At 53.2% G+C, this 20,593-nt stretch overlaps 1 protein-coding gene across 1 annotated transcript; it reads right to left on the reverse strand.

Annotated features, from left to right (window-relative positions):
• Positions 1-1,823: 1,823 nt before the first annotated feature.
• SARS1 (seryl-tRNA synthetase 1) lies at positions 1,824-17,891 on the reverse strand. Its single transcript, XM_045016341.1, has 11 exons — positions 17,680-17,891; positions 11,363-11,433; positions 10,787-10,867; positions 8,946-9,104; positions 8,039-8,182; positions 7,409-7,564; positions 6,977-7,198; positions 6,277-6,406; positions 3,661-3,818; positions 2,947-3,076; positions 1,824-2,515 (listed from the first exon to the last, which is right to left on the reverse strand). Exons 1-11 carry the CDS (start codon positions 17,813-17,815, stop codon positions 2,358-2,360), a joined length of 1,545 nt encoding a protein of 514 aa, XP_044872276.1. The 5' UTR covers positions 17,816-17,891; the 3' UTR covers positions 1,824-2,357.
• Positions 17,892-20,593: the final 2,702 nt, after the last annotated feature.

Consider the following 20,593-nt stretch of genomic DNA (forward strand, 5'->3'; position numbering starts at 1 on the left):
GGCAGGGCGCTGCGGGATTCACAGTGACAACGTTAACATGCTAGGTGCCTAGAGCACGCAAACAGGGTCCACCCAGGGCAGCTAGAGTGAACATGCAGCCTGTGGCTTTGGCAGTGAATCCAGCGTCCGGTTGCCTCCTCTCAGACCCTCACTGTGCAGGGGGCGGGCAAGAAGCTGGAGGGGCAGGAGAGGGAAAGTGACAGGAGAAGAGGAGCAGGATCACATCCAGGTAAGGGACTGGCCAAGATCATTAAGGGCCCCTACACACCCTAGGAGGGTCGCTTTCCCAGGGCCGATCCTCCCCTTCTGTTTGGGGATAGGGGTCGGGGTGTAATTTGGGGGGGGGCAGCAGAGGCCCAGCCCCACCCCTTGGTCATAGGAAGGGAGGGGAAGGAGGTCCTGGTTTCTTGTGGGGGTGGGGGGGAATAGGACCAGAGAGGTTGATATGGAGTTCTACAAGTGATGAAGCTGGCACAATGTGCATCATCTTCTCAAGTAAATAAAGTAGACCCTGCCCAAACACCACACAGCAGCACTGCCCTGAAGCTGCTCAGATGCCATGCTGAGGGCTGGCACTTAGCTACGATACCGCTGCCCACTGGGCCCCTTTCACATGGCAGATGGAATGAGGCTGTTGGGGAGGGTGCCTGAGGTGGGCGACGCTCCCTGGCCAGCTGGAGAGCACCGCTAGAAGCTCCAGCACTGGCCCGTTATTAACAAATGGCCAGGATCTGGCAGACATTGTGATCTTGGCCTTTCCGGGGCTTGGGACTTGCTTGCACATAGTGAGGGGGGATAACAGTAGGTGGCTGGCCAGACAACTCTCCAGTTCTGCTCTCGGGATTAGCGAGGGTAGGTTAGCAGCAGCCTGCAGCCTCTGGTACCGAAATGGGAGGTTTCGATACATGACCCTTCCTCAGAAGGCAGGTGGGAGAGCTGGCAGCATGCCTGCTCCGAGCTCCTTCTCCAGGATCTATGGGGCAGAAGGCCCCATGGATTTCCTTATCCTAGGCACTGAAGAGTTAAGAGCTTCCCTGGCATCACACCGCATGGAGATACATGATCTCAGCAGCGCTGCCTAGATCCACCCATCTCTATCATCCTTTGCTTCCACAGCTCTTCATCCCAACTGCTCTACAAATACATCACTGGCTGCAGCCAATCAGCACAATCAGGGTGAAAAGGAAGACAGGCCAGTTAACAGGGCAATGCCCCACACTCCCAGGAACTGCCAAGCCCCTGCAAAGCAGAGAGGAGCCCAGTGCTGAAGGGTCTTGTCGTACAGAATCAAATCACCCCCCCGTCAAAGCAGAGAATCCGCACAAGGTGCTTTCACCCCTCAGCTGCCGATCTACCAGAGCCCTGCAATGAGACCTGGCCTAGCTCAGAGCATGAGCAGGAAACTTCTCTGGGCAACGAGTCCTGCACTTGCTTCTCAGCTTCTCCTCTAGCTGAAGAGTCTCCCCGCACCCCTCTGAGACTCCTTCCTCAGAGACCGAGGAGGCGGTGCAGAGGTTTGGCTCCTTGGCATTTGGTACCTGACGTGGTCTGGAGGATGCCCCGACCTGCATTGCCAGCTCTCAGGTACCAGGGAGAGCACCACGGCCAGAGAAGCTGTGCCCCTAGCCTGCTGGGTGGCCTTAGGCAGGGGCTCGCTCTCCTGTTGAGCAGCAGGTGCTAGTCCTGCTGGGCTAGTCCCGCTAAGGAGAGTGAGCATCTGCAGGCCATTGGCTCACTCGCCCGCAGGGGAACCTGAGCAGACAGGTCTAAGCTACGGGACAAAGCAGCAGGAGCCCAAAGAGCCAGCGGTGAGGAGCCCGCGCCAGCTGTCTCCCTACATTGCTTTATTGCATTGCATTGATTCAGAGACAATCCTACATCCATGCAAAGAGACTATGGGTACAGTAAAGTCACATACGTAACAGGAGCCCAGCTTGGTTTTTCCCTTCTCAACTCCTTACCCTTGGGGTTCAGGTGTGGGGTGGGGGCTGCTGAGAGCATGAACAGGACATCAGCACTTTGCCCCACCCAGGTTCCTGGCTAGGGGCCCCCTGGGAAACCTTTTCCACAGGCTGCCGAACATAATTGAAGGGACATGGCTGCTGGGGAGAATACCAGCTGGCACTGCGAGTGCTTTCCACCTTCCAGGTGCTGGAGCCTCAGCACCCCGCGAGGCAGGGGAATTAAGTCCCATCCCATGCTCCAGCGGGGGACACGAAGCAGAGGGGAGTGATTTGCCCCGGGTCACGCAGTCAGCTGGTGACCAAGCTGAGATTGGAACCCAGGAGCCCGGCTCCCAGCCCTGGGCTCCTCACACCAGACCGTGCTGCCTTGGGGAGCTGACGGGGGAGCTGGGTTTAGGCGTCGTTTACGCCCATGTTCTGCATTCGCCCTTCCAGGATGCTATCGCCACCAGCTGGTTTCTTTTTGCTTCCTTCATGCTGCTTCTTCTGTTTCTTGAAAGGCTCCTGGTCAATGGGAGCAGGTTTCACAAAGGGGATCATTTCCTTCAGCCCTGTTGAGAGACGCAGGCAGTTACCCATGGTGAGAGCGGGCCAGGAATGCTCTCCTGGCCTGAGAACCGTTCCCCTTTATATCACCAAGGAAAGTCCTGCCCAGAAGCCCTCATTTCTTCAGTCCCCACAGCCACAACCTTCCCTCCCCCTTCCCCACTGCTGGCTTCCTGCTCAGAGGGCTGGGTTGAGAACTTGCAGAAGAGTCACATGGGAAGCAGTGGGGCTGGGGGAAGAAATCAAGGAGAGGTATAAGCGCTGGGAAGGAATGAGCAGACTGGACTTGCTCCAGGCCAGAGTCCCCCCTCACCCTGCCTCTCCGGTGCTAGAACCCCTCTCCTAGGCTACCAGGTGTGGGAGGAGACAGCAGACAGGGAGAGGTGGGTCAATGCACAGAGCAGGGGTGCCACGTGAAGGGGTTTCCAAGCTGTACCTGGTGGCATGAAACTCTTCAGTTTCTCTGGTATGACGATGCCGTCCTGTGTCTGGTAGTTCTCCAGGATGGCACAGATTGTGCGGGTCGTGGCACACATGGTAGCATTTAGCATATGGACAAACTCCACCTGCAAGGACAAAGCAGGCTAAGGAGCTGCTTCCCCTCTCCCAGAGGGGAGACTGATGCATCATTGACCAGAGAGCAAAATGGGAGGCACCGCAGCAGCATTTCCAAATCAAGATTTCAGTTTGGGGCTAAAGTATTTACGTATCTGAATTTTTGTCCCAACCTACTCAGAGTTGTCCCTGGAAAATTAAGGTGAAAAATGAAGGGGGGTTAGGGGGAGGAGGTTCCCACCAAAATTTTCTGCAAAAGACACCTCCCCACCCCCACTGCCAAATTTTCTGACCAGCTCTAACTGGGACCCAGCAGAGAGGATGGAGCGGCTGGTGCCCACGGCTGCTCAGCAAGGATCTCGCCCTTTGGAAGGAAGGATGTGCTCTCCCAGGATGGAACACTGCGCTGGCAAGGAATACATTCACTTTGCTGTGCAGGGGAGAGCGAGGAATGCTGGAGGAAAGATCCCAGTGGGGAGAGCAGCTAGCCGGCAGACACTGAGCATGCAGTGGAAGGTAACTGCTCCGAGATGGGTATTCAGCTGCCCCAGGATGCACACGGAGAGTAAAAAGGAGGTACTGAAATGCCACCTACTTTGTCCATCATTTTCTTGGTCTGCCCGTAGCGGATCCGCAGGCGACGGGCCTGGTAGTCTGTGCAGTTGGAGCAAGAGACCAGCTCCCGGAAGGCGCCCGACCCTGGGAACCAAGCCTCGAGGTCCAGCTTCTTACTGGCAGCGTGGTTCAGGGAGCCTGCAAGAGCGAGAGGCAGTTACTTGGGCTGGCCGGCAAGGCAGCAGCTGCATGGTAGCAGGGAGAACGCACCGAATGCTGCCTCCAACCCAGCAGTGGCTTTGCAGGGACAGAGGGCAAAGCCCGTCCTGCTAAGTTACTTGCCCAACTGCTGTGATCTGGTTTCACCACAAATGATTATGGAGCCTAGAGACCCCGGTGACAGGCACCTTAGAAACCCCCAAGACAGTGTCATAGCGAAGACTAGTACTTAGGGCTCTGCAGGACTCTACGCAACGGGGATTCTCCTGCAAGAGGAGGATCTAGGGCTGATTCTCTTCCAGCCCCCCCTCTGCCACTGCGCCAGGGGTGTGGCTTGGAGTGTCAATTCCTGCTGGACGACCCTCTGGCCCATCTCGCACTCAGAGTGGCTCCTGGCCTGGGCTTCCCTGTTCTCTCCTTCCTATGCCAGCTCCTCAGGGGAGAAGGAGCCAGTCCTGAAGCCTGGCCAGTGAGCAGGGTGACAGGGGATCAGACCTACCCGACATGAATGCCATTCCCCCCCAGCCCCACTCAGGACATACTTTTAGCAACTCCCCTTCCCACTCCCTAGTGCAGTGCAGTAGCTCCGGGGCACAGGGCCCGTGCAGAGAACCTGTAGTGCCCTCCCCTCTCGGTCCCTTGTTTTAAAGAGGGATGAAGGCTGAATAAGTGAACTGTGAGAAGGAGCCTCAGGAAACCAAGAGCTGCAGAGCAGCCTCCAGGATCTGCCGGATGATGTCGGCTCCAAACTGCCGCCTGCCAAGGGGACCTGCCATTGCTAACAACAAAGGCAACGTCAAGCCAATGCGCCAAGACTTACAAGAGACAGGAGCGTTGCGCCCGGCTCTTGCCCAGCTCATACGGGGTTACAAGGCATTCGGCCTGGGCGGGCCTTCCGAGACACCAGGTGCACCGCCATATTGAGGTACAGCAAGATGACGGAGGCCAGGTCTACACTGCACAGCCATGTCAGGCAGGGGGGTGAGAGAACCGTACTGCCAGCCAACAAAGCTACACTGGCAAACCCCCACAGGAGGGCTTCTGCTGGCCCAGCTGGCTCCCTCGGGGAGGTGGTGTCACTATGCCAACAGAAAAACTCCCACGACCTGGCTCGTCCACATCGACACTAGGGGGCTTTGCCAGTACAGAGCCACCAGGCAAAGCATCTCATTCATAGAATATCAGGGTTTGAAGGGACCTCAGGAGGTCATCTAGTCCAACCCCCTGCTCAAAGCAGGACCAATCCCCAGACAGATTTTTACCCCAGTTCCCTAAATGGCCCCCTCAAGGATTGAATTCACAACCCTGGGTTTAGCAGGCCAATGCTCAAACCACTGAGCTATCCCCATCTGTCAGAGCTAACGGGCAGAAGGGGCTGCCAAATCATCTAGTGTGACCTCCTGTACATCACAGATCCCGCAGTGTAGACACGGCCTTAGCAAGAGGAGCTTCAGACTCAGAATCCCAGATAAGGCTGGTTCAAGCCACACCCTAAGCGTTCGATTTTAAGGGATTCGTCGGCACTGAAGACATCTCTCCCCTTCCTCCTGTCTCTCAGCTTGCCTCTACACCAGCCAGAAGGAGCCATGGGAGCATGCGGCACTTCCTCTTCTCGTGGGGACGAACCTGCCTTCTCTGCAGCACCTCGCCCCGCTGGCCTGGGGAGGAAACAGGGACCAGAAACCAACCCCCTGGCACCCGTATTCCTGAAGCATGTAGGAGCCCAGTTAGGGCCCCATTGCTGTATGTTAGCTCAGCACCTAGAGACACAACAGCGGGAGCGAGACAGCTGGGGGGCGGGGAAAGCACAAGGTAATGGCAAGGGCATAGCACGTGGATCAAAGTGACAGTCTCGGCCCAGCAGTGCCTAACCAACACTCCCACAGCTTTCAAAATGGCCTGCCCCGGACTCCCCCGTGTGGCCACAGAGTTGCTGCTAGCAAGTCACAGCAGTTCCTTCCCCAGAGGAAGGGACGAGCCATTTCAGACTTAATACAAGTTAATGATTCGCTTTTCCCAAGATTGCTCTGACCATGGCTAGGCAGGGCATTACCCGGAGCTGGGGCACAGCCACTGCAGTGTATGTCCCTGAAGTGTTACTGCACAGCGACCACCAAGGAAACAGGTCACTTTGGTCCTTCCCGACCACGCCAGCCACAGCTTCCGGCAGGCCGTGGGACAACAGTGCACAGAGGCTGAGCCCAGGGCCCATCACGCAGGGTGCTATACACAGTATAACCAGAAGCACAGAGAGGGGTGGAGCTTGCCCAAGCTCACCCGCAGGTCAGAAGCCGAGCCAGGACTGGCTCCTCTGACACTGCCCTGCCCACTTGCCTCCTGTCTTGGCCTCTGTCCTTCGATGGCAGGCTGATCCTGTCACATTACCCCTACAGAGAGGGGCGTGTGCGCCCCGGACCAGGAGAGCCGAGTTCCGTACCTGAGACAATATTGACGATGTGGTAAGGAATGCCCAGCGACTGGTAGAACTCCTCAGCAGTTGCGATCATTTCATCAAACATCTCCCACGATTTGTTATCATGAGGCGACGCGTAGACAAACTGCTCAATCTGGGGGGAGGGGAGAGAAGCTACTAAACATGCGCAGAGGGTCAGACTGCACGTCTTAGTGTGCTGCTGCTCAGAGATGGGGCAAGGCCCAGGAATGGTGGATTCAGAGAACGGGAACCAGAAGACAAGGAGATTACTGCAGTAGGGAATGTTTTCTCCAATGTCCGTCTCATGGAATTCCAGTGTAACAAACCGACAGTGACAGGAAATGACAGCAGGCCTGGAAACTGCTAGCAGTTTATACTGACAGTCCCCTAAAGGAGCCAAAAGGACCTCTGCAGTCTCTCAAATCTGTAACTACTTTACTAGGAAGAGGCCAGCAGCAGCCCATCGCACCACCCCACAGAGGGGGCTTTCTGGAATCACTCTTATTCTGAGGCTATTGAACCTCCAGACTCCTCTCAGATCATGCAGTGAGGAGGCTCTGCAGCTCCCCTCTGCTCCAAGGTATTAATTACTCATTTTCCCTTCAAATATCTACACCTGGGAGGAAAGATGCTGAGCCCATTCTTATCTACTCGCATCCTGCAAACATTTCCCAGCTAACTGGCTAGCAGCGCATCCCTTTACCTTTTCAAACTGGTGCACTCGGAAGATGCCTCTGGTGTCACGGCCGTGCGAGCCAACTTCCTGCCTGAAGCAGGTGGACAGCCCAGCATATCTGATGGGCAGATCCTCCGGCTTCAGCCACTCATCCCTGTGCAAAGCTGCAATTGGCTGCTCAGAGGTAGCAATCAGGTACTTCTCATCGATGGTGCTGTCCTCTGATTTCTCACTGCCCTTGCCAATGACCTGGAGACAGGGGTTGAACAGCACTCTGTCAGCGTACCAGAGCAGAACACACATCTATGGATATGTGCAATAGCCTCAGCAACGCAGACCTGGGCCCCAGGAATAGCAAGAGCCACAGGTTATAAGGATCCTTTGCCATGGCAAACACTAATGGAAAACTGTACTTGGTTTGCTGGCATCAAGATACACAGGCCCTTCCCTGCAGCTTACCTTGTAAAGCTCCTCATCAAACTGACTGAGCTGAGCCACCTCTTGCATCACCTCTTTCCTCATGAAGAAGGGCGTGTAAATAGGGGTGTATCCCTTGCTGAGCAGGGTCTGCAGAGCATACTGGATCAGTGCCTGCTCAAGGAAAACCAGGGCACCCTACAAACACAAGACAAGCCTCTCAGGTCACATGAAGGACTAATGGCTCGGATTCTAGAGGTGCTGAGTGCATGCAACTCCTGTCCTGTGTGTTGAGCTCCTCTGACGACCAGGCCAGAAGTGCCTACAACAGCTCAGCTTAGAGAACGGAGCCAATAACTAGGACAGAAAAAGGAGTCCAAACTAATGGTACCTGAGGACAAACAACGGTGATGGGCTTACCCCATGCAAGTCTTGGTCCAAAAAGCTAATGCAAGGCTGAACTCCACCAGTCGTGCAGAGGCTCCCTCTGACTAGTACACAATCAGCACCAGAAAATGCACTTGTGCCCACTGCAGGATTACAGGGAGGTACAGCACGAATGGCAGGAAAGCAGATGATCTCTGCCACAAAGCCAGGTGGCTTGTTCTATGCCTGTCTGATTCCTTTTCCTGCGTCCCAGAACCAGGAAGGTTTGGGGCTTGGGGCTCTCACCTTCAGGAAGTACCCTCTGCTTCCAGCTACTATGGCCCCCTTTTCTCCCTCGTAGCCATCCACCATCACCACCAAGTCCACGTGGGAGTACTTCTTCCTCACCGCGCAGTCTCCCCAGATCCTCTCCACTCGGTTATCTGCATCCTGCATGCAGGGTGAGATGAGGAAAACAAGGGGTCACTTGGAAGTCTCCTCTGACACCTGCTCCCGCCAAGCCAGGCCCAGTACGGGGTGTAGAACCCTGGGCCAGTGTGTTCTGCGGAAGGCAGGTAAGGAGTGAAGAGGGAGTGGTCAGGCCCTCATTCCTCTCCCTCCCTTTCCCCACAAGGGTCAGGCCTCAGGCATCTCCCAGTAAAGAACATCAATACTTGTCTGAGCGCTTGCCACAGCTGTTACTGGGCTCAACCCGAGGGGCTCCCTCACCTTGGGATTGGCTCTGCAGTCTCCATAGCGACTAAATCCAGGCAACTGACAGACACAGCTCAGAACCCTAATGCTGATCCCTGCCGGCAGCATATTATGATGTCACTTGGCTGCTGGCCCAGCCCAATTATATTCCTGGAGTTAAACATTCTTGCTGGGTGAATGCAATGGGCAAGGGCAGATCCCAGCGTTTGGCTCTGCCTAAGTTTCCCATGTATGCAATGAACAATGGCAGAGAGTTCCACACTGGCTCAGTGGGTCTTTGTGTTCAGTGAGCTCCTTCGCTGCAGGACACTCTGTCTTGTAATGCAGATTTCATTCACTCCCTATCCGATTTCAGCAACCCCTCTCAACAGGGACCTCGCTGACTGCGTCTACGGTCACTTTGATGTGCTGTGCATGGCTGTTTCAAGCTGACTGTACGTTACTTCCCAAAACCTGCCAGAGACATCATCTACACAGAGGGCATGTGTTTGGCTCCTACCTCGTCGTTGCTGATGGGCACAGAGGGGTGGAGGAGGTTTCCAATTTCTCGGAGGCTTTCAAACCGCTCTGCCTCCAGTTTCACACGCTCGGCGTCACACTTCAGGATGGCTTCGTCAATGAGAACACGGACTTTCTTAATCTGGGTTACCTGAAGACCCTGTTACACACAAATCACTGGGCATGTCACTATACAGCTTAAACAACAGGGAAAATGAGCATTATGCTTGTGAAAAGGGCCAGAGTTTTTTTAAATAGTGTAAACCACTCTGATCTTTGCCTAACCAGCCAGGCTTTTGCAAAGGTAAATCACGTTTCACTAATCAAACAGACTTCACTGAATATGTCAATAAAGTATTGGATAATGGAGAACCAGCTGACAATTTATTTTGACTGTCAAAGTCCCTCACAAGAGGCTACTACAGAAGCTAAGTCATCATGGAGTGAGAGACAAAATATTGTCATAGATCAAAAACTGGCTAAGAGGCAGGAATCAGAGTAGGAATAAACGGTTAGTTTTCATCATGGCAGAAGATGAAGTTGCCTCAAAGCTTCTCATTAGGCCCACCGTTACTTCATGTATTTATTAGTGATCTGGAAACGGGGGTGAGCAGTGAGGTGCAGATGACACTAAGTTCTTTAGATCAGTCCAATCCAGAGAGAACTGTGAGGAACTTTGGAGGGACCTAATCAAGTTAGGGGAATGAGCAGCACAATGGCAGATGAAGCTAAATGTTGATAAATGCCAAGTACTGCACTTGGAATGGAATAATTTGAACTACTTATAAACCTTACAAGGATCTAAATTCACTAGATCAACTCAGAAAAGGGACCCGGGCATCACTGTAGCCCACTCAATGGAGACCTCTGCTCAATGTGCAGCTGCAGCCAAAAAGCAGATAAAATTTTAAGATGCAAAAGGAAAGGGACGGGGAATCATACGGGAAATATCGTGATGTGATTACATAAATCAAGTGTACCTCCTTTAGAAAACCATGCGCCATTCTGGCCATCGGATCTCAAAAAGGAGGATTAAAGGGGTTCAGAAAAAGAGCAACAAAAATGATTAGGGCAATGGTAAAGTTGATCTGAAGAGAGACTGACGAGACTAGGATTGTGACTCCTGTTCTCCCTGTCTCACAACACAAGAACAAAGGGACATGCAAAGAAACAGCGGTGGTAAATCCACAACTAATACAAGGAAATACCTTTTCATGCGTGTGAATGGCAATGAGTTCCATAGTTCAAAGGATGTTAAGGCCAAAATCTTAAGATTAGAAAAGGGACTGAAAACATATCTCTATGGATAAGAATATCTGACTCTAATAGTGGATACTGTTGAATGTTGAACACAATAATATACCTCGTGCTTGAGTGTTTCTTGTACCTGTCTCTAAAGCATCTGGTGCTGGCCACTGCTGGCAAGCAAGACACTGACTCAGCTGGACCAGGGGGCTGATCCAGGCTGACAATTCCTGTATTCACATTTCGGCTGAAAAACGGCACCGCCAGCAGCACAGTGCTCGTCTCCAGGCAGAGAAACTGGTTCAGTACAGACTGAGGAAAAAGAACCACAGGCTGAATCGCCAATAGCACTTTGGTGTGTTCCTCAGAGGTGTCCTATTAAAGTATTGTCTCAGTCTGACCCTACCTAGCTAACAAGATCTAACAGGTTCACAGCACAGAGTGATTTGGCTGGAGGTCTCTGACTGCAGAAGTAAGGAATAGTCAGACTTCAGCCTGGAAGACAGTGAGATAAACAGGAATGAAAGAAAAGGCAGGTGGTCAATGGTCACTTTTCAGAGTGCCCGCAGCCCCGTGAAAGCTGGGGGTGTAACTCACCGCTAAGATGTCGGCAGTGAGGCCATCAAGATTTTGTGCACGTTCTGGTACTGACTCATCATCACCCACAGGCTCTTTTTTCTGCAAAGGGAAGAATCGAGAAGAACAATGAGCATGCTAAGAACATATGCTATAAGCAGTGACAAGGGTATGCACTACAGCTGCTGCAATGTGTTGAATCAGGACTGGGAGGAGAGGGCCTAGGAGAGGATCTCAAACTTCATCTTACAAAGTGATCCACAGTATGACAGAATGAAAATCATGGCTAGATTGTGCAGGGTAGTGGACTCTTCTAACTAGTTATATGCTTCGGCAGTACATCCAACACGTGGACAATTTTCTCAGGTCTATTGATGCAACAACCTTAATTTGACATTGTCAAAAATTTCTATGGACATTTTTCAGGTCATTCACTAAGCAAACTTCTTCCCACTAGAGGTCATCAACTGCAAGAAGATTAGAGAGATTACACTGCTTTTCAACAAGACTAGAAGAAATAGCACCACATCAGCACTACACTAGCACCACGTTACCAGGGAAGACAGCTGCTATGATTTCATAGCACTCCTCTCTTACCTTCATCTTCTCACCTATCGTTTTGCTGCACAGGTTCTTCAGTTTGTTCAGGTTGTCTGCACGAAATCTGCCTGGAAAGGAAGCATTGGAGGAAAAAATAAACCAGCGATCTCCATAGTGAAACTACACATTTGCTAGCAGATTCAGAAACGTGTGGAGTTGGTAAGTTGTTATCCCTGTAGGTGATGTATCGCAGACACAAACAGTTCAGATACACAACTCATTCCCTCTTTGCTTCAATTAGCTTTACAGATCTTATTCAGAGAGTTGGCAAAATGGAGAGGAGAAACTTGCCCTGAGCAGGCATTCCATAACCTGGAGGGAAAGAATGGCGTCACAGCGGGAATAGGATTGAGAGATATATGGCTACCCCTCTGAAACGCTCTGCCACAAACTCATTGCATGCCCTTGGGCAAGTCAGTCCCCTTGTGACACCATTTCCCCAGCTATAAAGCAAAAGCAGTACTTCACTACCTCACAGAATCACTGGGTGGCTTCATTCAGACGTGCACTGTTCCACTCACCCTGAGTGGAAGGTAAACTGTTCACTGTGTCATTAGTCGGAGTGAAGGAGGAGATTTTATGCCTCAGATGGTAAATTTTCAGGGCTTGAAAACAATCCCTTCACCTCACTGGTCAGCATAGAGCAGAAGACCCATGGCAAGAGGGGGAGGCAGCTCCTTCCACCCCTCCCAGATTCCAGAAAAAAATGTCAATTTTCATTTAAAACGTTTCCAGTTTCTTATGGGGGCTAAGACAGGCTCCCAAATGTTACCATGTACCAGAGCCTACAGAGACAGCTCCAGGGCCTCTGCTTTGCTTTCCCAAGCAGCAGCAGAGTGAAACTGACAAGAGCCTAGTCAGTTTCACTAAAGATATTCAGACCTTTGGGGAAAAAAGGAGAAACATAAGAACTAGCTCATTTTCCTCCTTTGCTACTGCTTGGGGAAAGCTGGAAGCAGCAACAGCAGATGCAGGAACTAGAATGGAGGGCTCATAAACATGAAGATCTGGGGACAGCTAGAACAGCAGAGACCTAGCCATCTTGGTGTTAGCCAGGGGCTTGGGAAAAGGGGAAGGGGAACCTCCCTCCCTCACCCAACCCCTTAGCCTGGAGGCTCTGCAGCACAGGAACACCAGGAAGTGCCTACTCCCTTCCAGCCAGGGAAGTAGAGAAGGAGGCTTGAAACTGATCAGAAACCTGTTAATTAGATGCATCCAGGAACTGCATCTTGGCTGGAACCCAAGTGCAGGCAGGGCCGGCTTTAGGTCAGTTCAACCAATTCCCCTGAATCGGGCCCCGCACCCAAGCCCCGGTACGGCACACTGGCAAGAGCCGGTGCACTGTACCGGGGTGGCCCGGCTTCCCCAGGGGGCAATTTAAAGGGCCTGGGTCTCCCAGCAGGGGCTGGGAGCCCCAGGCCCTTTAAATAGCCCCCAGAGCCCTGGGGTAGCAGGGGGCTCCGGGGGCTATTTAAAGGGCCGGGGCTCCAGCTGCCTCTGCTGCCCCGGTCCTTTAAATAGCTGATGGAGCCCCGCCGCTTAGCTGGGGCTCCCTCGGCTATTTACAGGGCCAGGGCGGTGGAAACAGGGGAGCCCCTGGCCCTTTAAATAGCCCCCGAGCCCCAGGCTGCTGCTGCTACCACCCCGGGTGGGGGAGGGAGGAGGAGGGGGCACACACCATACAGGGTGGGCTGTACCCCCTGTACCCACACCCCGCCCCTGCTGCATCCCCTTCCCGCACCAGCCCCGCACCCCCTGCCCTGCCTGCAGCCAGCCCCGCACCCCCTGCCCTGCCCGCAGCCAGCCTCGCACCCCCTGCCCTGTCTCCAGCCAGATCCTACCTCCAGTCAGCCCCTGCCCTGCCTCCAGCCAGCCCCATGTCCACTGGTGCCCTGCAGTTCCCAGGGCAGTAACTCTGCACACCTGCTTCAATGAGTGTGGGGCAAGAAGCAGCTGGGACCCACACATGTGCACACCCTAGGGTGACCAGACAGCAAGTGTGAAAAATTGGGATGGGAGTGGGGGGTAATAGGATCCTATATAAGAAAAAGACCCCAAAATTGGGACTGTCCCTATAAAATCGGGACATTTGGTCACCCTAGCACACCCCCAGGGAGTGGCGAGGACCCACACACGTGAAACGGAGCTCATTTCTAGTTCAGGCCCATCTTTTTAAAAAATAACTTTAGGTAGGGTTAACATACATACGTATTTTCCCAGACATGTCAGACTTTTTGGTTCTTAAATTGCCATCCGGGAGGAATTTTTAAAATTTAAAAATTTATCCTGGGAAAATACGGACGTACGGTAACCCTATTGGTACAAAAAATACATACTGTGGCACATCCCTTAAATCAGAACTTTTTATAGGGAACCAGTTGCTAAGAAATTAAAGGCTTTTTTTTTTTTTTACATTTTTTTTTAGTCATCCCTGCCGGTGCCCCGCCGAAAATATTCGAATTGGGCCCCGCACTTCCTAAAGCCGGCCCTGAGTGCAGGAGATAGAATCACACTTTTCACTCTGCTCTTAAGAGCAAGGGTTCTCAGGAAAAAAAAACTGGTGGCAACTCTTGCTGATGGCCACATTCACATTTTTCCTAAAATACTTCATTAGCTTTAGGAAAAACAAATAAATATGCACATACACACGTCCAAATCATTGTAATTTTTTTTTACTCCTAATTAGTAAGTCCCTTGTGAAAAGTGATATTAACAAACATACAAGTATCACTCTTCACAGCAGACTTATTCAGCCCTGCCAAGCCTGGGGACAAATTAAGCCCTGGCTGGGGGGCCTGGGGCGGCAGCAGGGGGCTGGAGTCTGAAGCTCTGCCGCCAGAACCCGGGGTCTGCTGCTCCACAGCCAGAGCCTGGAACTGGAGCCCAAAGCCCCGCGGCCACAGCCTGCCGCCCCACCACCCCAGGGCTGAAGCCCAAAGCCTGAGCTCCACCACCCCTGGGAAGGGGTGGGACTCACCAGCTGCCTGCTCCTCCAGCGTTGTGCCACAGATGTCTCCAGAGGGGGACAGGTCCCAACCCCTGCTGGCACCCCAGCAACTGACACCAAGGGGGTGCACCCAGGAGCAAAGGGAGGGGCTGCTACTTTGCCCCCTTCCCCCACTTACAGCCCAGGAGGCTGTGACTGCAAGAAAAGCCTCAGATGGCCACATTTGAGAAATGCTGCTCTAGAGCAGTTGGTTTCAACTAGGGGTACACGTACCCCTAGGAGTACACGTACACCTGGGAGTACACAGGGGTCTTCCAGGGGTACATCAATTCATCTAGATATTTGCCTAGTTTTACAACAGGCTACACAAAAAGCACTAGCGAAGCAGTACAAACTAAAAATTCATACAGACTTGCTCTATGTACTATACACTGACATGCAAGTCCAAGATTTATATTCCAATTGATTTATTTTATAATTATATGGTAAAAATGAGAAAGTCAGCACTTTTTCAGTAACAGTGTGCTGTGACACTTTTGTATTTTTATGTCTGATTTTGTAAGCAAGCAGTTTTTAAGTGAGGTGCAACTTGGGGTAGGCAAGACAAATCAGACTCCTGAAAGGGGTACAGTACTCTGGAATGGTTGAGAGCCACTGCTTAACAGCACCACCCTGGTTTTCACTGGTGGGCACCTCCCTCTATCAGTCTCTGTCTAGTACTGTAGCTAATGGGGGTCTAGTTCACACCCTGTAAATACTGGTAACACTTATACACGCGGGGGGGGGGGGAGGGAGGGAAGAGGAGGCTTAACAGATGTGTGATGTGCTTTGAGATCACTCAACCAGGAAGTTCAGATTTATATTGGTGGCTGATTTAAAAAATATATATATACACCAGTAAAAAAAGTGGATTAAAAGTGGTGTCACTGAATGATATTCTTCCAAGGTGCTCTGAATGCTAGGAACATCAGAGAAACCAAAAAGCAAATTCCTCCAGCCCTTCTCTCCCAAATATAAAGTTGCATTCCCAGAGATCTGACAGTGCAAACTGATCGAATAGTGACTACTTTGGATCTGTGGCATGAATGAATCAGTTTCTACGCTAATTGCAGCTGGATTGCATCAGACGCATGAATCACCAATCCCCAAGCAGCATCCTGCCAAATAGTGCTTCCCTGATTTAAATGCAAACACACATTCATTGCACAGCTTCTCTTGCATCAAAGTGCTCACTCCCAAAAGTAGAGGATAGCCACTGTGACACTGCCTTCAGCCCAGAGCTTCACTACAGCAACCTCCTGCCTCACTGTCTGCATTTAAGCAGCATTGCCCAGATATGCAAGACATTAATATAGTGCATGCTGACAGCAAACAGTGCTGTCTGACAATGTGCATTAACCCAGCCCTCTTTCCATAACAAGAAAAGGTTCTTCCACATGAAGAACATTAGAAGTGGGGTTAAAGACACTTCATTTAGCCAATGGCTTCACATTCTAATAATTACTATTGCTAAAAACAACCCTCAACAACATAAGCTTCTGTATCCTAGAAATAGTGGCCTCTTTTGCAGATTCCCAGAGTGATCTGTCTCCCATTACAACTACATAAATTAATTAGCTACCATATTTACCCAACAAATAGATGACCTTTAAATGGATCAGTAGGTAACCCACAAAATATGAGGTTTCAGATTAGAAAGATCCCCTTGCCTAGTCTCAGTCCATGTGACTTTACCTAAATCATGGGGCTGATTTACTTCTTCTCTCTGGTCACAGGACCAGAGCTGGGAAAAGCTTACTAGTCCCAAGAACACCTGTACTGGTCTGGCAAAGCATTTCCAGGACTGCTGAACCATGACATATCAGACCCTAAAACAGGGGTTCTCAACCTTTTTCTTTCTGAAGCCCCCCAAACATGCTATAAAAACTCCACAGCCCAGCTGTGCCACAACATTTTTTCTGCATATAAAAGCCAGGGCTGGTGTTAGGGGGTAGCAAGGGGAACTGCCGAGGGCCCCACACCATATGGGGCACTGTGAAGCTAAAATGCTCAGGCTTTGGTGTCAGTCCTGGGTGATGGGGCTTGGGGCCCCAGGCAGGCTGCAGTCCTGCATGGCTGGACTTCAGCCTTCTGCCCTGGGCCCTAGTGAGTCGAATGCCACCCATGCTAAGTGGCTCCCCTGAAACCTCCTTGCAGCCCCCCTGGGGGCCCAAGACCCCTGGTTGAGAACCACTGCCCTAAAAGTCACCTAATTCTTACTATTCTTATTATCTTCCCATCCCAAACTTAATTTATGACATAGCCACCAGTAATCTCAGGAACTGCTGAAGTCAGTAGTCAATGCTTTAGGCAGTCAAAAGATGGGTTCCAGTCTGTCAGATATTTCTAATTACTTATTAATACAAGACTCAGGGGCTACAGCACTGGTTGGACTGGCTCCAGAAATCATGTGGAATTGAAGCGGGGTGAAACAGAACAAAACTGTCACTGGGCAGGCTAGATTTCAAGGTCAGGTAACCAGCCAGAGACCTGAGTGCATGCTCCACACCCTTACAAAGTTAGGGGGTTCCTACAGAAGGCAGCAAAAATGAAAGGCCCAGATTATAGAGGGCCCAAGCACAGCAGCTCCACTGACTTCAGTTGCAGATGCAGGCGCTCGGCAACCTGCGCAGCTCTGCTGGCTCGGGGGGCACTGTGCCCAGCCCGGCCCCAAAACACTCTCAGATGCTGGGGGCATCACTGCCTGCTCACCCTGCGGACAAAGGGACCCAGAACAGCCCTGCCTCGCTATGGGCACAATCCTGCGCTGACAGCTACTGTCACCCTCACAGCCTGCAGAAGTGACAGGGGGCTGAACGGGGCTATGGAGATGCAAGGGCTGGCTCACACCCAGAGCCCAACAGCAGGTGGCCCACACCCAGAGCCCAGGGACCCCTCCTCTCCCCGCTGCAGGGGGCCCACACCCAGAGCCCAGGGACCCCTCCTCTCCCCGCTGCAGGGGGCCCACACCCAGAGCCCAGGGACCCCTCCTCTCCCCGCTGCAGGGGGGCCGCACCCAGAGCCCAGGGACCCCTCCTCTCCCCGCTGCAGGGGGGCCGCACCCAGAGCCCAGGGACCCCTCCTCTCCCCGCTGCAGGGGGGGCCGCACCCAGAGCCCGGGGACCCCCCCTCCCCCCGCCTGCGGGAGGGGCTGCACCCAGAGACCGGGGACCCCCTCTCCCCGCTACAGGGGGGGCTGCACCCAGAGCTCAGGGACCCCCCCCCCGCTACAGGGGGATCCCACTGACTCCGGGGGGAAGGGCCCGTTCGCGCATGCGCACCGCCCCGGACCCCATCTGGCAGAGACTCGCTCCCCGGCAGCACCTACATCGCCGCCACGCCCCGTCCGCCTCCACCAGCGCGTCCACCAGCGCCGGGTCCTTGAAGCGCTTGATCTGCGTGTCTCGCACGCGGCCGGGGTCCCCGCCCTTGTCGGCGCGGAACAGGTCCAGGTCTAGCACCATCGTGCCGGCGGCGGCGAGCAGGCTGAGAGGAACGACACGTCGGCACTGCGCAGGCGCATCAATGAGGAAACAAGCGACGACGGAACGCGCAGATCCCGCCGGAAACGGGATGCAGGGCGCATGCGTAGGAACAACAAACTGGCAGTACAACTGCTCAGTACGCGTGCGCAGCTTTCCGGCGGGGGAGGGGCTTAGAGCGCACCCTGCCGGCGCACTGTGGGATCGCAGGAGCGTCCAGCTGCAGTCTGCCCGCAGGCAGCCCCGCCCCGCCAGCACATGGGGACAGAAGCAGCAAAGAATCCTGTGGCACCTTATAGACTAACAGACGTTTTGCAGCATGAGCTTTCGTGGGTGAATACCCACTTCTTCAGATGCAGTGCATGCTGCAAAACGTCTGTTAGTCTATAAGGTGCCACAGGATTCTTTGCTGCTTCTACAGAACCAGACTAACACGGCTACCCCTCTGATATGGGGACAGAGGTGCTGGAGTAATTTGTAGTGTGGGGTGCTGGGAGCCATTGCCCCAAACTGCAAACCCGGGACGTGACAGAATCCACTTCAAGCTGGGGGGTGCAGCAGCCCTCCCCCAGCATCCCTAGTTCCAGCACCTCTGCATGGGGTCCCAGGGCCAGATTAACCTTTTGGGTGGCAATGGAGCCTGGCACGGAGAGGTCAGTCAGCGAGAGGCCAGCCAGGGACATGGCATGGCAGGGGTGGCCCCGCTCCACCCAGTCCAGTGCAGGGCACTAGTTACAAACCAGCAGTTGCCAGATTCACAGTGGCCTGCCTGGCTCTGTGCTGCCAGCATGTCCCTTCCCCTCGGGGGTGGGCCCATGCCGTGCCACACATCCCCCCCACCCAATACCCCCCAACTCCCTATAGCCTGAACCCCCCCAGACCCTCTATGCCCCGTGCTCCCCCAGACCTCCCCCACAAATGCACAGCATCCTGCACAACACCACCCCTGCCCAGAGCCCCCCAGCCCACAACCCCACAACTGCCCAGCACCCCACATAGAACCCCCACTCCCTAGTGCCCCAACACACAGATCTTCCCTGCCTCCTCACAGCCCAACACCCTGCCCTGAACCCCTGGAGACCTACTCCCCCAGACCCTGCCTCCCAGCTGCACTCACCAGCCCTGCTGGGAGGCAACTGTGTCTGCCGGGCTGAGCCAGCAGCGTAGCCAGGGCTGGTCCCAGGGCCGGAAATTGCTCCAGCCCCTCAGGAGTGGCATCATCAGCCAGGCCAGGCCTGCCCTGGCCAGGATCCCTCAAGACCCACTTGCCTGGAGGGGCCCAGCCAAGCCCCTCACACTGTTCCCCCCCATCCCCAGCTGAGACTGGCCAGGCTTCTGCACCAGTCCCAGGTGGCTCAGCTCCGGGGAGACAGGTGGGGCCCCACAGGTGGTGGGAAGCAGAAGGGGGGGAGGGATAGCTCAGTGGTTTGAACATTGGCCTGCTAAATCCAGGGTTGTGAGTTCAATCCTTGAGGGGGCCATTTAGGGAACTGGGGTAAAAATCTGCCTGGGGATTGGTCCTGCTTTAAGCAGGGGGTTGGACTAGATGACCTGAGGTCCCTTCCAACCTGGATATTCTATGATTCTATGACCGCCAGGAGCCAGAGGTGCACTGATGTTAGACAAAAGGGCCAAATATGTGCTCATACATTTGTCATTCTCCCTGCTTGTTTTTCCAGTTGCTACCCACGTCTAAAGTTACACGGACTCAGTGTATATATATATATATGATATATCCATAAAAGGGGAATGAGTTAAACAGATGTGCCCTGCCCATGGGAAAGGATGTAAAGAAAGGGGAACCATAGAAAAGGAATGTGAGGGAAAGGGGGGGGAGCGAACAGATGCTTCCTAATTGCTACCAGAGACAAATGTAAAGAATGCATAGGTTAGCAGAATTCGACACGCTAAGTTGTTTGTTCATGGGTATAAAAGAACATGCTTTGTGCCTGTATGGTGTGCTCCTTCTCAGGCACGAGTCGAGAAGGACACCCACTCAGCTGATTGAATAAAGAATCTGGTAACCGTCCCCCTGTCTCTCCGTGCCTCCTTGGGGTAATTGGGAAAGCTCCAGGGGGAACGAGCCTATTTGGCTAACAAATGGCGACTCCGCCGGGACTTCTCTCCCTGTAGGGGGCCTTTGACCGGCGGCTGAGGACGACCCAGGAGAGTGGCCACCTCAGGCTGTGGTTTGCTCGAGCTCCAGGTCGCCTCAATCGGCCGGGACGGCTGCGCCCCCTCTATAGAGAACTCCACAGGCCACAGAAGCAGGGCGGACGAAGCAGAGGGGAATCCAACTGCCAGACGCGGCCACTCCAGGCGGTAAGTGCGTTTGCCTGTCGGGTTTGAGGCATAACACCTAACAGGAGCGCCCCTGCAGTGTAGGTTGGATACGGGAACCCTCTAGGCAGCACGTGCAGGGGATAGTGCACTGCAGTTTGTTATGTTGATATATCAAATGTGTAATGTTCCTTGTTAAATAAGTACTTGCCAATGACTAATTCCACCAGCTCGTGGGCTGTTTTGGACAATTACTGGGACTTGGAACAACCCCAGGGATTGATCCTGTTTTTGACGATAGTATTCTTGTTCTTTATATTAATGTTTTACTGGAGACTGAAGTTATAATCGTCCAAGCAGACAGTTAGGGAACTTGTGTATGAAAGGAGTGAATGCCGCTGACCAGGTCTGGGACTTAAGCTGATCCTAGCCGCACCAAGACTTCTGCGAGGGGAAACCCAATGACCAGAAAATCTTGAT

The sequence above is a fragment of the Mauremys mutica genome, chromosome 4, assembly GCF_020497125.1.
Source record: "Mauremys mutica isolate MM-2020 ecotype Southern chromosome 4, ASM2049712v1, whole genome shotgun sequence".
NCBI lineage: Eukaryota > Metazoa > Chordata > Testudines > Geoemydidae > Mauremys > Mauremys mutica.

Bases quoted from the DNA above. Each gene is read 5' to 3' on its own strand.
- SARS1 (XM_045016341.1), bottom strand. From the start codon at position 17,815: ATGGTGCTAGACCTGGACCTGTTCCGCGCCGACAAGGGCGGGGACCCC. The intron at 8,183-8,945 runs GTAGGAGCCAAA...CCCTGCATGCAG, and splicing joins TGCCCATCAGCAACGACGAG to GATGCAGATAACCGAGTGGA. The intron at 6,407-6,976 runs GTAAAGGGATGC...CCCTCCCCCCAG, and splicing joins GAGTGCACCAGTTTGAAAAG to ATTGAGCAGTTTGTCTACGC.